The sequence below is a fragment of the Delphinus delphis genome, chromosome 5 (genome assembly GCF_949987515.2).
Source record: "Delphinus delphis chromosome 5, mDelDel1.2, whole genome shotgun sequence".
NCBI lineage: Eukaryota > Metazoa > Chordata > Mammalia > Artiodactyla > Delphinidae > Delphinus > Delphinus delphis.
Window position 1 is genome coordinate 116876076 of NC_082687.1, and position 17551 is coordinate 116893626.

At 37.2% G+C, this 17551-nt stretch overlaps 1 protein-coding gene across 1 annotated transcript in view; it reads right to left on the bottom strand.

Moving 5' to 3' along the window:
- The window catches only part of PRSS12 (serine protease 12), a 67050-nt gene that overhangs the window by 31910 nt on the left and 17589 nt on the right, over window positions 1-17551 (bottom strand). Inside the window, exons 4-6 of the mRNA XM_060012928.1 lie at window positions 13570-13720; window positions 4608-4786; window positions 2707-2848 (exon numbers count right to left, since the gene is read on the bottom strand). Of these exons, the coding sequence (XP_059868911.1) occupies window positions 2707-2848; window positions 4608-4786; window positions 13570-13720 (472 nt within the window). The remainder of the gene's footprint in view (window positions 1-2706; window positions 2849-4607; window positions 4787-13569; window positions 13721-17551) is intronic.

Here is a 17551-nt window from a genome sequence, read left to right on the forward strand (position 1 = left end):
GATTTCAGCCCATCAAAATCAGATTAATGACAATGTTCTTAGCTTTTCATAAGGTTACATAAATCTGATTTTTAAGATTTTTATAAATATATTTGTGTTTCAATTGACTTTATTTGTAACACTGCACTACAAAAAACCCTAAATGTATTAATAGAAATAGGAAAGATCTGCAAAATTAAAAATTGGTAACTAAGTCAGTCTCTACCTTCATTCATCCTCCCCTCAATTTTGTTTTCTTTTGTTCTGTAGAATACAAACAAATCTCCAGAAATTCCTGGGCTAAAAGATATTTGAAGTGTCTTTCAGTTCTCGGTCTATATAATTAAACTTTTACTCATAAATTTTATGTCAGTCACTTCCACCACTGAATGTTTTTATTATTTCTGTACTAAGAATATGAAGAGATCTTTATGTTTGAAAGATGAATTTTCCTAATTGTTTCCCCATGAATTTTCCTAATTGTTTTACCATGCACTTATTTATTAAATTTATTTAACAAGATAACCATTTCAATAAATTAAAACAATGCGACTTTGAATGAGTCATTCTAAGACTTCTATTGTGCTGACTAATCAAGTCTTAGATAGAAAAGTAATTATCCCTAATCCCATATTGCTATCACTTTCAACTTATACCATGTTTCCACAAAATGCATCAATGTGATTACCATCTGTCCATATCAACTATATAACAGACAGCAGGAGGTCGCTTTACTTTAGGATTTCATTTGTATGAAGAAACCCAGAGTTCACCCTTTCTCATTCCAAGAGTATTTTCTTTCAGAAACTCCTCCATAAACTAAAATGTAAATGTAGCACATGCTTATTCTACCTTCTAACACATTTAGAACTTTTAACAAATATTGAGAACATTTTTAAAACCATTAAGTTCTGATACTCTGTATATGCAAGAAAAACTGAATGTATTTGTGAAACAAAATAAATAAAATATGGAAAAAAAATCAGTCACTCAATTGTTTTAATTAATAAGGAAAAATATGAAAATAGTAAATAATAGTATTTTTGAATCTTTCTAAGTTTGTGACAACAGGATACAGTTCTCAGACTAACAGAGGTTTGCTCAGATGAAATGATATTTTTGAGTAATTCTTATTAATTAAACAACAATATTTATTTGGCTGGCATGTCATACCCCTTGACCTGACAATTATACAATAATAACTGCACTGCCCATGAAAATTCAAAATGTTAGTCAATAACATGCATCTATATCTTCAAGATGTCATTATTTATAACAGGAAAAATTAAACTAATCTAAATATTAAGTAAATGACAGTATGAACATTCAATAGTTAGTATGTTATTAAAAATTATGACTGTGTAATAATATAAAAGTAAAAAACATGAATAGAAAAATTACATATCTACTACTAGAGCTGTTATAAAGTTATATACACAAGTTATAATAATGATGGTGTAAGAATGGAAAAATGAGGGGTATTTTTTTTTTAAGGGGTAGATTTTTATTTTCTTTATTTTCCAAACTTTCTCTAAAATTTTATATTACTTTTACAAACTTAAAAATATACGTTTAAACATGGTCATACCTAGCTTGAATGAAAACATATTTTTAAGGTTTAATAAATATTTTCGATGAGGTCTATCTCAAGCTGAAATGAAATAATTTTGCTCATTTTTTCAAGCATGAGACAATTACTTCAAGCATGACACAGAAATATGGAAAACAAGAAAGAATGGGCATTCATGGGTTTCATTCAGATATTCGCTCAAAGGCATCATTTGCAGTTACTTCAACCAACTTAAGTCTTTACTCTGGAATGCATTATGTGTGTGACATGAAATGTATCGCCCAAAGTGTGATACTCAGTTTTTAAGAGAGTGAGGTCAAGGGTGAGTTCTAAAGGTCATCTCATGACAAGAAAGCTGTTTTTCTCATATAAAAGTGATAATTATCATCACATTCTGAGAAAGGAAATAATGTAATACCAAAGCATTTGACACTGGACTTCTCTGCAATTTTAGATACAGTGATGTCAGTACTAACAACATCCAATAGTAGTGAAGCATCAGAATAAAACTGAGCATTCAAAGCATACAGTCTTACTTGAAAAGACACAATGAGACCTAAAAGTCATCCATGGCTCCATTATTCAAGAAGAGGGGTGGAACTTCCCTGGTGGCGCAGTGGTTAAGAATCCACCTGCCAGTACAGGGGACACGGGTTTGAATCCTGGTCCGGGAAGATCCCACATGCCGTGGAGCAACTAAGCCTGCGTGCCACAACTACTGAAGCCCGTGTGCCTAGAGCCTGTGCTCTGCAACAAGAGAAGCCACAGCAGTGAGAAGCCCACGCCCCGCAACAAAGAGTAGCCCCTGTTCGCTGCAACTAGAGAAAAGCCCACGTGCAGCAAGGAAGACCCGATGCAGCCAAATAAATAAATAAATTTATAACAAAAAGAAGAGGGGTGGTGGCAGGAAAGGCAAATGAGATAAACAGCAAGATATGGTTATTCATCATCAAAGAAAATGTTATTGGTTTTTTTGTTGTTGAATTTCCATATAGAGAAGGTAGATAAGGTAGGTAGGAAGGTAGGTAGAATAGATAGGTAGATAATGATTGTGAACACATATTTTTAGTATTATAGAAATTACAAGTAAGGATTACAAAATGAGACTCTTAAAAATATAACTTGGCATTTAGCTGCCTCCTGTCAATGGATCTTACTTAAATCCCAGCTGTCGGCAAACCACATATGTATTCAGCTCAGTCCAGCCGTCATCACAGACAGTGCCCCACTGTCCCCTGTAATACACCTCCAGGCGACCCTCATGGTTGCCTTTACCACCTGCAAGTCTGATGACCCCATCTGTGACAAGAAGGAGACATAGAGACTAATCAAATAATTATCAAAAAAGGTAGAACAACATTTTAATTGCACGAGAAATATCACCCTACTCAGATCTCTCTCTAGGCCTTTCGTTAAATTTCCATTAGAACTGTGCTCAATGACCTGAGGTCACTGGATTGTTTCTGGAGTAAAAGTCATAACACATATCTGTCCTAACAAAATAGTCTTTCCTTTTCATTTGTACTCCTATTTCTAAGTAGAAAAACGTATTCTGATATAACTCCAAAGTAGTTATTTAGATTTTTCCAGATTAAATCATATTTGGGAAATTTCCTATGGCTTCAATCTCCTTAAGTATGAGCAGTATTAGTCATTTAAATTTAAAAGTTAAAAAAAATAGTAACTTGGAAATAGTTCAAAAATTTAACTGTGAATGAAAAAATATTGTAATATGGAGACAGGAAAAGCTATTCTGGTTAAAGAGTGATCTATCATATCAAGGCATTTATTATTCCTTAGGCATTCGTAAGTTACAAAACTGGGGTTCATGTTTTCCCTTTGTTCTTTTATCAATAATACAAATCTGAATTTGAACCTTGTGAATTCAATGAATAATTAACTCCCAGAGAATTCCATAAAAAGCTTCTAAGCAGATACACAATACAATACACTTATTCCCAAAAAAGTATATTAAAAAGCTATTTCCATCCAAAATAATCCAAACACCACCCCCACCAAATGAAACATAAATAATCTTGGGTAAAAGTCATACTTCTCATGACTTTCTGGGATCTTTTAAAGTAAATGAAGGTCTCCTAGCAACAGAATCACTTACAAATGTAAAACTTCACTGTCTGCAAGGCACTGTTACACCTATTATCTCATCTGACCATCTCAGAAACATTACAAGACTATCCTCATTTGAAAGAGGAAAAAATGGAGGGTCAAGAGAATGAAGTGCTCTGGCTTACAATCTGGTGTAAATTTTCTATTTCTATTGTGTATAAATGTGTTATTCTAATTAAAAACAACAGTGTGTATAGAACTATGTAAATAAAAAAGTAGAACTTCAGCATTTCACAGTCCCTAAGAAGTGTTTCATTTGATTTTTTTAAAGAAAGATTAAAGCCCCCAATTTTTTTCTTCAAGCTCTTTTTACTATAGAAACAACAGATTTGTGATGACCCAACTTCTCTTGCCTCTCCATTTCCCTCTTCTTCCCCCCAAACATATAAGTACATACACATACACTCATTTGCACTCAGAAATGTCCTTCTTGCAACACAAGACATATCTTGACAAGCATGCTGTGATTTGGAATAGTCTGAATATTGAGCACAGCAAAGGTAACTTGGTTCTTTAATAGTGTGCTTTAATCAACAATCCCATCAATATGGTTTTACCAGCTACAAACATATTCCTAGAATCCAGATAGGTTAATGTATGAATGGACTAAATATAGAATTATAATACCTAACACATGAAATTTATCAATGCACACTGATTTTGACTACTGGGTACTATATATTGCAACAAGATCATATTTTCCCACCTAGCTTTATAGGACTGTATAACTTGCAACTGAAAAATTCAGAAATATCTATGAATGAGATAGCATTTTAATGTAACATTTGTATTACCTTTTTTTAAAGTTTTATTTGGGGGCTTTATTTGTAAGCTCATTTAGTAATATCAGCTAAATTGAGGAGAAGGGAAGGTAAGCCCAAATGGTGCTGGGGGCAAGAGTTGGTTAAGATTAATGGGGTGAAGCTCTTACCTGTTAGAGGGGTACAGGACACTCCAGCATCTTCTTTATGGCCACAATTATGCTCTCCCCAGGAACTCTTTGGACACTGCTCAATAGAAAGCTCGTTCCCAGTGCAGCGTACTTCATCCAACATTACTGGGCCAGATCCTTCCCCAAAATATGCCTGATTCCATGCTTTGGCAATGCCGCTGAACAAACATAAGAACATAAGTCAGACCAAAGGTTGGTCTGACTTTTTTCTTTTGCCCCTGGCAAAGGTAAAATTATGATTAATTCATAATTTCCCTTATCAATTCACTCCATAGGTCACACATGACGTGCTCTATTTCTTTTTTGTTTGCTTGTTTGTTGATCTTTATATTTTCAGCTATCACAAATCTTTCCAAGACTGCTAGTTATTCTCCAATATTTACTCCCCTTTTCTTCATTAGTAATGGAACCTCAGAGTTTGAGGAGGATAATGGCTATCCAGAATAAAGACCACATTTCCCACCCTCCCGTCCTTACAGTGAAGTTTGTTTGTTTGTTTGTTTGTTTTAAAATATGCATAACATAAAATTTACCATTTTAACCATTTTTAAGTGTACAGTTCAGTGGCACTAAGTACCTTCACCTTGTTGTGAACTATCACTAGCATCCATCTCCAGAACTTTTTAATCATCCCAAATTGAAGCTCTGTACTCATTTTATATGACTAAGTTTTGACCAATAACATTTAGGTAAAAGTGTCATGTATCACTTCCAGGAAGTACCCTTGTCCCACTTCCTCCTTCCTGCTGACTGTTAGGCAGAGGTGATGGCTAGAGCTTGAGAAGCTATCTTGGTCCATAAGGTGCCACACTGAGAATGAAAGAACTGCAAGCAAGAAAGAGACTGGGGCCCTGATGACTGTGGAACCACCATACCAGCCTTGAGCTATCTCTGGTCTCTTGAGAGAGAAGTAAACTCTTGTCTTGTTTAAGCCACTGTTATCTTCAGTTCTCTGTTACTCATGGCCAAATATCTCTTCACTCAAATTTATTTGACTAAATTTACTTCTCCCACAATTCAACGTGACACCATCTTCTAGAACCCCAGATTTAAATGAAGATCACGATTGCCTGTCAAAATGGTTAATGACTTCAGAAATTGCATCTTCAGCCGCTTTTAGCCTTTTAATTTTTAGACTAGAGCATTTATACTTGCAGTTTGTTTTTCAATGATTCTGCATCTATTCCCCATTATTTAAGTTGTCCTTTTCTTATAACATTATAACTATCTTAAGAATTTACAACCAAAACAAGAATATAATTTTTATATATGTAATTCAAATTTTACTGTCCAGAAATAAGGTTTTATCGGAACAAAGGCACACTGATTCCCAACTTACTGTCTGTGGCTGCTTTTGCACTACACAAAAGCTCAGTTGAGTAGTTGGAAAGTCTAAAATACTCAATATCTGGCCCTTTACAGAAAAAGTTTGTTGACCCTTGCTCTAGAGGAAAGAGATTAATGAAAGCAAATATGGAAACTGATTTAGAGAACACTGAAAGTTGGAGAACAGAGGAGGAGGAGACAGGATGACTAATGCATAATGCAGGTCATGGGGAAGCCAGATAGGAAAGCTTTGGAGAAAGGCAGATTAACAACCTCCTTGGATCTTTGCCCTGGGATAAATGCTAGGAAAGAAAAAGATCTGTTAAAGAAAATTTCAATGGGTATAATTCACTGAGCCAAGATTAGGTGCTATAAGAAAACCAGGGACCAATATGAAAGAATATAAAATTTGATCCCAAACTCATAACAGAAACAAAAAATAAACTCCAGATGGTTTAAAGACCTAAAGGGAAGGGAAGGGAAGGGAAGGGGAGGGGAGGGAAGGAAAGGGGAAGGGAGGGAAGGGGAGGGAAAGAAAGGGGAAGGGAGGGAAGGAGGAAGGAAGGAAGATGGCTAAAAAGTAATATAATGAAATAAGAAGAACATAGTTATTATAACCTTGGTAATAAGAGAATTTCCTGAGCAAGATAAAAAATAAAAAACCCAGAAGTCAGAAAACAAAGACTAAAAAAGTTAAATTTAATCACATATAAATTTGAACTACTGTATAGCAAAATACACCATAATCAGTCAAAAGGCAGACAAGCTGGAGGATATATTTGTAAAATGTAACCACAATCAAAGAAAAAAACACTCCTAGAAATAAATAATAACTTATTATTATCATAATGCAAGACAAAATGACCAACATAAAAAAACAGGGCAAAGGAGAGGGACAGGCTATTTACAGAAGAAGAAATACCCATGGCCACTGACCATATGGTAAGATGCTCAACCTTACAATGGTCAAATTAAAACAATAAGAATGCATTCTTACATATCCTTAATATCATTTTCATTAAATATTTAGGCTAAAAGTTTACAAACTAAAGCCTTTTTATTCTCACGAAAAAAATAACAAACCAAGCCTAAAATATTTGTTAGTTGGAAGTGACTTGAGATGGGCTGGACAGAGTAACTGAAATATATTGTATTTCAAATATGTTAAAGATTATGTGATAGAGGTCCTAGGAAAAAACAAAAGGCCTGATTAACTGCCTCTGAACTGTGTCCCTTCCTTAAGGGAGGACACAGGATGGGAGAGCAGAAGCCCCAAACAGTGACTCTGGGGAAAGTCATCTATGTTATAATGCAGTCTTTTTTTTTTTTTTAATATTTGGCTGCATTGGGTCTTCCTTGCTGCACGTGGGCTTTTCTCTACTTGCAGTGAGAGGGGGCTACTCCGTTGCAGTGTGCGGGCTTCTCACTGCGGTGGCTTCTCGTTGTGGAGCATGGGCTCTAGGCGTGCAGGCTTCAGTAGTTGCGGCACGCAGGCTCCGTAGTTCTGGCTTGCGGGCTCTAGAGCGCAGGTTCAGTAGTTGTGGTGCATGGGCTTAGTTGCTCCGCAGCATGTGGGTTCTTCCCGGACCAGGGCTCGAACCCGTGTCCCCTGCATTGGCAGGTGGATTCTTAACCACTGTGCCACCAGGGAAGTCCTATAATGCAGTCTTAAAACACCATTTGGGTGTTTTGTTTTCTTCCTTATATATTTCCATATTTTCCATTATTTACAAACATTATTTTAATGATCACAGAAATGTTTAATTAAAATAAACTAATCAGAAAAACTAATATAATAAATTCAAGAACCAAAAAAGAAACTGACTAGGAAACTATGATGTAAAACAAAGTAGGTTTCCTAGCTAATTTTTGAGTCTATTAAAATTAAGATTATAATATTTATAAATACACACATTCCTTCAGCCAGGCACTAGTATTTCCTGGTGCCCTGGACTGTGCTGGCTCTCAGGGGAATACCAAAGAAATTGATGACTCTGCCCTTCAAGAGACCGTGCAATACTAGGGAAACAACATAAAACTCATGGGTTGGGGGCTTCCCTGGTGGCGCAGTGGTTGAGAACCTGCCTGCCAATGCAGGGGACACGGGTTCGTGCCCCAGTCCGGGAAGATCCCACATGCCGCGAGGCAACTAGGCCCATGAGCCACAACTACTGAGCCTGCGCATCTGGAGCCTGTGCTCCACAACAAGAGAGGCCGCGACAATGAGAGGCCCGCGCACCGCGATGAAGAGTGGCCCCCGCTCGCCGCAACTAGAGAAAGCCCTCGCACAGAAACAAAGACCCAACACAGCCAAAAATAAATAAATAAAATTTAAAAAAAAAACAAATAAAACTCCTGGGTTGTTAAAGGCAAATAAGTGTTATGTGAATTCGATAAAGCTGTGTATTCTCTGTCCTTCCTTTATGGAAATTATGTCCACACCAGCCCCGGCAGTTCATTAGTAGTAATAGTCCCAGTGTTACCTACTCTCTTACCCTCTGACCGCAGAATAAATTTGTGGGGTTCTCTGATATAATACACGGAGTTATTAGGTTATTTTCTGTAAAGCTGTTTGACCTACATAGCAGCAATCCCCAATAAACACTGAATTGATTCTATGTCTGATCATTACCCAACACATTCCTAAACCTACTTAGCTAATCTGACTGTATTCATATAAAGTTTGTTTGTTTTCCATAGAAAAAAAGCAGCAAATAAATAGTACCATCTGACTAACTCAATCCCCAGGCTTAGCCACTACTTTGAATAGACACAGAATAGAGTCAGGCAATTCTATCGTGCAAGATAATTACTTGTTAGGTTATAAAAGATTGGTCCTCTGACTGCAAATATCAGTTTGTGGCACTTGTAACATATGGATGAAAAAAAGCTCATTTTTAATGATCAAAGAGCCTATATTTCTCCCTGGAAAACAACCCCCTCCATCTCCAGTTATGATATTTGAAGTACGCTGAATGATTACAGCATGCCAGACACTGGTCTAACAGCTTTATATGTATTAACTCTTTGAATCCTCCCTACAACCCCATGATGTTATTATCCCTAATTTACAAATGAGGAAGCTGAGGTCCAGAAGTTAATAATTAGCCCAGCATTACACCACCATGAGATGGTAAGGTTTGTCTGGCTACAGAGCAGACCCTGAAACACTTGGCTTCCTTGCAGTCTGCTGGGGCATTTTCAGTGAGACGGCTATGGCATCGCAAATACAGTCCGTCTACAATGTGTTCAGCATTGTTTCTTCCTACAATTAACTTTTCTCTCTTGACTTACCTATTTCTTTCAGCCCTATATTCATATGTATTCTTATTAACACCTGTCTATTTTGCAAACAGTGTAACATGAAAGAAAAGAAATCCTACACTGGAAGCCATAAATCTCAAGATTCTGTCCTTCACTCACAGTATGATTTAGGGGATTTGAGTAATCTCAGAGGGCCTGACTTTCTTATCTTGTTATATAAGGCCTCTTTCCTGCTCAATAATTCCACATACCAGTAATGTTTATAAAGTATTTTAGAAATTAATAAACAGTAAAATAAGAGAACAAAGAAAGAAACTTTTTTTTTTTTTTTTTTTTTTTGCGGTACACGGGCCTCTCACTGCTGTGGCCTCTCCCGTCGCGGAGCACAGGCTCTGGACATGCAGGCTCAGCGGCCATGGATCACGGGCCCAGCCGCTCCGCGCATGTGGGATTTTCCCGGACCGGGGCACGAACCCGTGTCCCCTGCATCGGCAGGTGGACTCTCAACCACTGAGCCACCAGGGAAGCCCCAAAGAAACATTTTTAATTGTACCAGAAGAATTTTTATTCTGACCACTCAGTAGTATGGTTCTATATGATAATTTTATAGCAAAAAAAAAACCTAAGAAGAAAAAGTGTTCAAAAATTTTAAATTCTTATGTAAATTATGGCATATCCACACATAAAATATGATGTCACAGTTCTACACTACGCTTTTAAGAGTTCTAAAAGACATAGGAAATGCTTCAATGTTAAGTGCACAAAAGGAACTCCAATTAAAATGTCTCTACCTGAAACTTCGCTGTGTACATATGCATTCTCAAGTTCAATTTTCTAACATCAGGCTGCCTCCTTTCCTGCTCATCTTTCTCTGAGTTCTAGGCTAATCAAATTTCAGTATCATAAGTACAGTAATTCCTTTTGCGTTTTAGGAAGCTTGCCAGCTACCAAAATCTACAGACACCGTTAAAAGATGCGGGTCAACAAAGACAGCATCTCACAAAGAAATTGTAACTAGCACTCCAGAGAGGCATGGTGTAGTTTCCCTTTGGGAATTCGACAAGGCAAGTATGACTGAGATGAAATTTGCTTAAGAACAAATCATAAATGGAGATAAGCTATGATTATGCTGTCTGCTATCAATCTTGTAACGTTAAAAATTACTTCATCTGAAAGTACTGTGCCTTTAAGTGAGCAAAACAAATTCTAGGGGAAGAGCAGTTGCAGAATATTGCTTTGTTGCAAGCGTGCGAGAGAAGTATAAAATCAAGGGAAAGAAAAGCAAACGAACAATGTCAGCTCAGAACCTGGAGTACTTATAATAAAAACAAATCTCCACCAAGCTGGATTGTTGGTGATTACATAGGCTTGTGGAGGATCTTTGCTGCCTTGAATATTTGAAGATATTTTTCCTTTTAATCATTTTTCTGAACACAAATCTTCTCATACAAAAGATAGCAGTGAGCCAATGCCTGAGAAAGATGTAAACACTTTACTCAACCCACGCATGTGTTCAACATTAATACAGTCTTCCTTGTGATTCTATCTGTACATTCTTTCCATGTAGTAGACTCCTGTTTGCAACATGGTCTTTGTTTAAACAACAGTTTATATGAGTGAAAAAAGAAAATTTGGCTCTCAAGAAAGAACTCTATGTTAAAACATGAATTTTTAGAATAACTATAAATGTAACTAAAATTTAGTGTCATTTAAATTTTCTACACATTTTTCTAAGCAACAAAAGCTTGCCTTTTCCCACAGAAATATATAAATAATAATAAATGCCTTATACCTTAAATTTAGAGTAATCTATACTACAACTTGTAATGTTAAATATGCCATTACTATACCCTTAAAATTCTTGTATTTTTGGCAAAGACATTGATTTCTTAGTAACTAACATGAAAATCAATTAGCATACCACTGATACCATAATTGGTAACACAGTAAATACACATATATCCACATTAGAGTCTTTTAAAAATATGAAATTCATAGATACAGCTAACTAAATAGAAGTTCTAGATAGAGGAATGGTGTTTGATGATCTCCTACCAAATGTCCAGCTTACTTTGAAATGTTTAATAACATTTTCCTTTGAATGTTTAATAACATCTTTCAGCTATAAGTCCCCAATTATAGTCAATGTATACTGTATACCTACTATGTGTGCTAACTGCTTTAAAACCACTAAACTCTACATCAGGAAATGTGTTATAGATGAGGAAACTGCAGCTAAGAGATATCCTGCAATTTTTCTTATCTCCAGAAATACAACTCAAATTCAGGTCATTCTGAGTACAGGGCACATGCTCATAATCTTATGCTATGCTGACTCTGACACCATCTAAATTTTTGAGAAAAATTGGTCTTGAAATTGATACCCAGTCAGAACGTTTTGAAAATCTAGTCTCAAAATTTAATGATTAATAACAGTTTTTCTCAAGAAGAGCTAGTTGGCCCTATTCCTGACCCATCCAAAGAAAATGATCATACCAGTCAGATCATACACCACCAGTAATTATAAGCCCTATGGACACAGGACTTTGCATGTTTATTCCTTTCCCATGCATAAACTGTGAAAGAGCATTTAGGTTGCAGAATCAGTTACAGGGGGAAAATGTAATCTACAGTGAAGGATTAGGCTGATGCCACCTTAATTCAGTGCTTAACCTTATCCTTATCAGTGGAGAAAACCAGAGCTGTTCTGTGACTCCTGATGAGGTGCAAGATGAGAACATATCACCTGTGATGGTTTCTAGCCAAAATACTTGATTGATTTGATCTAATCAAGCTGTTGGACCTAGCCTCCCATTTCAGGAGTTACAAGAACCAGAGGAGTAGGCTAAATGATACCAGGAGGAAGAAACGAGACAAATCCAGAAGGTGGGATAGTCTCCAAAACAACTGGCTTGGGTTTTGGTCTCTTCAACAAGACAGTGTCATGAAAAACAAGAGGCTGTTCTAGATTAAAAGAGATTTCAGGGACATAACATCCAGATGCACTGCAAGGTCCTGGACTAAATTCTGCTGCGGACAAATCGTCTGTCAAGGACATGGTGGGAATAACTATGGGAATTTGAGCATGACAGGGTATTAGACAATTTAAGAATGATTACCATTTACATTAGTTGTGATAATGATAATTTGGCTATGTAGGACAATGTTCTTATTTTTAAGAGATGCATACTGAAGTATTTAGAGGTAAAATGTTGAAACGTCTTTATTTTGCTTTAAAAGACTTCAATATTAACATACAGTTTTGAAAAATAGGGGGGTCAGCTGCAAAAACAATTGCAAAAAAATTACTGTAGATGGTTCAAGGTACAAAATTCATGCTCTAGTGTCAAAGATTATGCTTAAATGGACAAAATGATACATAGAGAAGATATAGAAGCCTCCACATCCACCCACCCCTACCTGCCACGACATGCTAAATAATTTTTTTTTCTAATTTAAAGTAAAATATCAACTTTCAAAAGATTCCCTAATATAATTTTAGAGAAACTTTAGGCTTGCTATATCAATGTTCAACATCACTAAAGACAGGGGTTAGAGGATCCAAAATTATAACATACTATTCCAAAATAATCACAACTAAAGCAACATTTAATGTTGGTTTTCGTATTGCTGTTTTTATCGCACATGCTTCATTGCCATATCCTGCACAGGAATTACTTCCTTCCTACATTAATAAACATTCTTTGTTCTAAGCACAGACCTCACAAATAAGGAGGCAAAGGTCAAAAGTTTAGACAGTATCTGGAGGAAAGGAATTGAACTTCAGTTAAAGCCTAACAACTAGTTTCATCATATGACTCTGGTTAAGTCGCTGCAGCTGACAATGCTAGTCATTACCTGGGAGTAATGTAAAGGCTCGTGATGAAAAGTGGTAAAAGGCTTAGATTCTTAGGGACATAAAATCAGCTGAATTCAGATACAAATAGGTTAGACCTAAGAGTACATAACCGTTCTCTTCAGGGAGCCTACAGCCTAATACAAAGATCAAAAGGTGGCTTTTTCCATTTGTTCAAAGAAATCTGCAATATAAACACACCTACCAGGCTTCCCTGGTGGCGCAGTGGTTGAGAGTCCGCCTGCAGATGCAGGGGACACGGGTTCGTGCCCCGGTCCGGGAAGATCCCACATGCCGCGGAGCGGCTGGGCCCGTGAGCCATGGCCGCTGAGCCTGCGCGTCTGGAGCCTGTGCTCCGCAACGGGAGAGGCCACAGCAGTGAGAGGCCCGCGTACCGCAATAAATAAATAAATAAATAAACACACCTACCTTTGGGTATGGAAATAATAAACTCAAAAATTCAAGCAAAACAAAACAAGAACAAGAAAGACCAACCTCAGGCCCAGCTGCCTGCAGACCACTTCTGCATCTGCATCATCCCACTGGTCGTCACAGACAGTCCCCCACTGACCCGCATGGTAGAGCTCCACTCGGCCCTCACGCGCACTGCTGCCCCCAGCAAGGCGTAGGACGGGGAATGCAGGGCCTGCACAACGTGAAATTAACAACAAAGTAAACCTACGGATTCACACTGGGAGAGAAGATCAGGTATAGTTTATTTCTTTGCCATTCTCTATAATTAAGTTATATTTATTAAGTGATATGGACATACCCCCGCATGTCTAATATATTTTATGGTACTCTCTACCAGTTAAAATACCTCAACTTGAATTACGCTCATACAAATAGCTCTCAAGAGGAAATAGTCTAAATTCACTTTCCCCCAAGGACCTCAGAAACCAGAAAAGACACACTCAAAACTGCAGTTATTGGAAACCCATTTGATTTTTACGGGGTTGCTGCCACCATTATGGTGGTGGCATTGTTTTTTTATTTACAGTAACTTGAGCATTACCAATATGTAATTATTAAGAATGGCGCTTATGTCTATTAGATACTTGTTTTCAGCATAGAAATATTTTTACATTTACATAGAAATCAAGACAAAGTTAACATCTAACACATGATAACAAGTTGGTGGACATCACAACCAACACCTTCAAAAAACAATATTGAAAATTCATTTAGGTATGAATCAGTACATACTCTGTGAAGAACCACCAGAGGATTCCCACTGCAAATTCCGTATTGTAGTCTACAGTGCCCTTACCTAGCTTCATCAGTTTCTGAATTTCTCTCTCCCTCTTTTTTTTTTTAATATTTATTTATTTATTTGGCTGCACCAGGTCTCTGTTCTGGCGTGTGGGATCTTTTAGTTGTGGCATACGGGATCTAGTTCCCTACTAGGGATCAAACCCGGGGCCCCTGCATTGAGAGCACGGAGCCTTAACCACTGGACCACCAGGGAAGTCCCTGAATTTCTCCCTCTGTACCCTGGTCTAGAATTGAGGACACAGGGAATGCCCTTCCCTTTTGCCTGTGTACCTCAGATACCCAGCTATACAGAGGCATGTAATAAATATTTGTTGACTGAGTGGATTGGCAAGTGATAACTAAAAGCCTAGAAAGGATATCCCAAACAAGTAAAAATAATTAGCAATATCTGTTCATTCAATTCAGTTTATTAAACGGGTATTAGGCAGAAAGGCACTGCACAGACACTACCCTCAAGAAGTATACTGCCTCAGGACATGGACAACATGAGTACAGACGAGACAGCATCGGGAAGACCCTGCAGGGGTTCAGGTGGAAGGGCTGCTTGCTCACCAGTGGGGGTAATTAGAGAATCTCTTCTGAAGAAGTTGGTAGCTGAAAAGGGCCAAGATGATGGATGGGATTTCAGAAGTCAGACACGGGGGAAGTGCAGTTTAGGCAAAACGAACAGTATGAACAAAAACATAGAAGCACAAAGCTGTACGTATTGGGGAAACAGTATGGCAGTCTAATTTTTCTGGAATAAAGGACGTGAGATGGTAAAAGTTTCAGAACAGGCTGGGTCCCTATTAGGAAATTTAGTCGACTCCTTTGCCAAATGTTCATCATTTATCCACATGAAATATGCTCCTAATTCTTCCACAGTGTTAGTGGCGTCAATAAATGGTATTTAGACATTCATTATATGCAGATATCACACTTGAGGAGGGATTTAGAATAGTGCACATTTGCATCTACTCATATACTAATACTTGTAATATAGTTTTCTTACATAAGTCAACTAACACTTGTAATTTGTAAAAGGATAAAAGACAGGTTTAATAAACGTAACTGGGCTTCCCTGGTGGCGCAGTGGTTTAGAGTCCACCTGCCGATGCAGGGGACACAGGTTCGTGCCCTGGTCCAGGAGGTTCTCACATGCCGTGGAGCGGCTGGGCCCGTGAGCCATGGCCGCTGAGCCTGCGCGTCCGGAGCCTGTGCTCCGCAACGGGAGAGGCCACAACAGTGAGAGGCCCGCGTACCGCAAAAAAAAAAACAAAAAAAAAACCTGGTCTCAATATTGTATATTAGGTTCTTATAATGACTGATCACTGAATTATGCTAATAAACTTAAATTTGCATGTTATTATGTTTATTTTTCCTTTAAGAAGCTTGGAAAATATAGAAAAAATGATGGAAAAAATGTATAAATTTCTTAAATTATTATATTCTCCTCTACCTCCCCTCCCCCCATCTGCATGGTAAGCTTGGAGAAAACAGAAAAACAAAATTTTTTAAGAGGAAATTTAAAATCACCTACAACCTAGAAACATTGTCGCATATTACCTTACATTTTTTTTAAGGTCATGTTTTACTTTAAAACATATAGTTTTTCCACTGGTTGTATAAGTAATTGTGAAAATATAGAGAAGCTCAAAGACAAAATTTAGTCAACATCTCACATCTTCCCAACAAATACACACACACAAAAAAAGCATTTGAAAAAGATTTCAGTGAAGTAATTGACTCATATTTAACTTATGGATAAATAAAACTCCCAGACGTTTCATTTAGATTGCTATTTCCTACGTCCAGTACTCACACACGATCTTCTACTTTGTAAGCGTTGGAAGAGTACTAGATGCCAAGACGCCAAATGTAAATCCCAAACTAAAAGAATGTATTAAAAGTCTACCGCTATGCCTTAAGATGGACTCCATGTTTGCTGAGCTAGTTGCTTTCACATTCTCATTTAATTTACCATAAAAGCATCTTTTTTCACTCTCACTTCTAATTTACCTCAACCTTCTATGTTTCATATATGCTTACAACCGACCTTAAATTTATCTTTGCAACCAGAGAATGAACAAGTGGACAGATCACAGAGAGCAGAATTAGGTTTTTTTTAAAGTAGATAGAGATCCTGGAAAAAAGAGATTGTTTTCAAGATTTTACTTACTTCACTACTTGAAAAATGTTAAACATATTTTATCAATTGGGTTGAACATAGAATGCAAGCAATATCTACAAAACGCAGTGCACTGTTTAGCCCAATTCACAGCATCCCTGATGTAGCAATGTGTAAACACGTATTTGCCAAAAGTAGTATTACCCAAAGGTGGAGAGGCAAAGGAAGAAAAGGAAAAACTTATAAGACATCAAGATGTAACATGCAAAAAAAAAAAAGAAAAATGTAACATGCACCTTGCCTACCCACAAAAGGATTGTAGCTCTCTGAGCACACACCTGTACCATATCCTGTACCATTTCCACTGGTTCTTCCAGCCAATTCACAGGAATGACCCTAAATTGGGTCTCTGTATGTTTTGCAGTGGAAACTTTTCAATTCCTCCCCTGATACTTGCACTCAAACAGAAACCACTGCCCTGCGCTGGCTGCTGGCATTCTAAGACCTGGGACATCTGGTCAGGCTGCTGTCTCCAAGGAAAATGTAAAGGGGATACTGTGACAGTGTGGTAGCCTCAGGTTGTGGGCACACATTAAAACAACCATGGACCCCAGAAAACCCATCCGCCATTGTGAAAGGCAGCTATTCCCTCCTCTGCTTCCTTTCTCAGGAACATATGCATACGTGTATACTGAAACCATACTCTAATCTCCTCATGCCTAGTATATGGTGCTTAGAAGGAGCCCTTATCCAAGGAAGCTCAATTTGTTTTATGAAATGTGCCATCTTCAGCTCAAAAGAGAACACTGGTACCATGATTCTATTCCATTCTATAAAGTGAGAATATTTTGTTGTAATTGCTGTATGTTATGTTTGGTTTCAAGATGATTTTTAACTTGATTCCATCACATTTTTCCGTTACTAAAATAAGTGTTTTCATATACAGTATATAATATTTCTATAAGCAAATTAGATAAAACAGAAAATACGTAAAAAGTGAGGTCAAATGGAAATCCAATTGTTAGATGAAATCCTATTGAAGACTATCTAATTAGACTGGAGATAGACTATGATGGTTCCACTTAGGTCTGTATT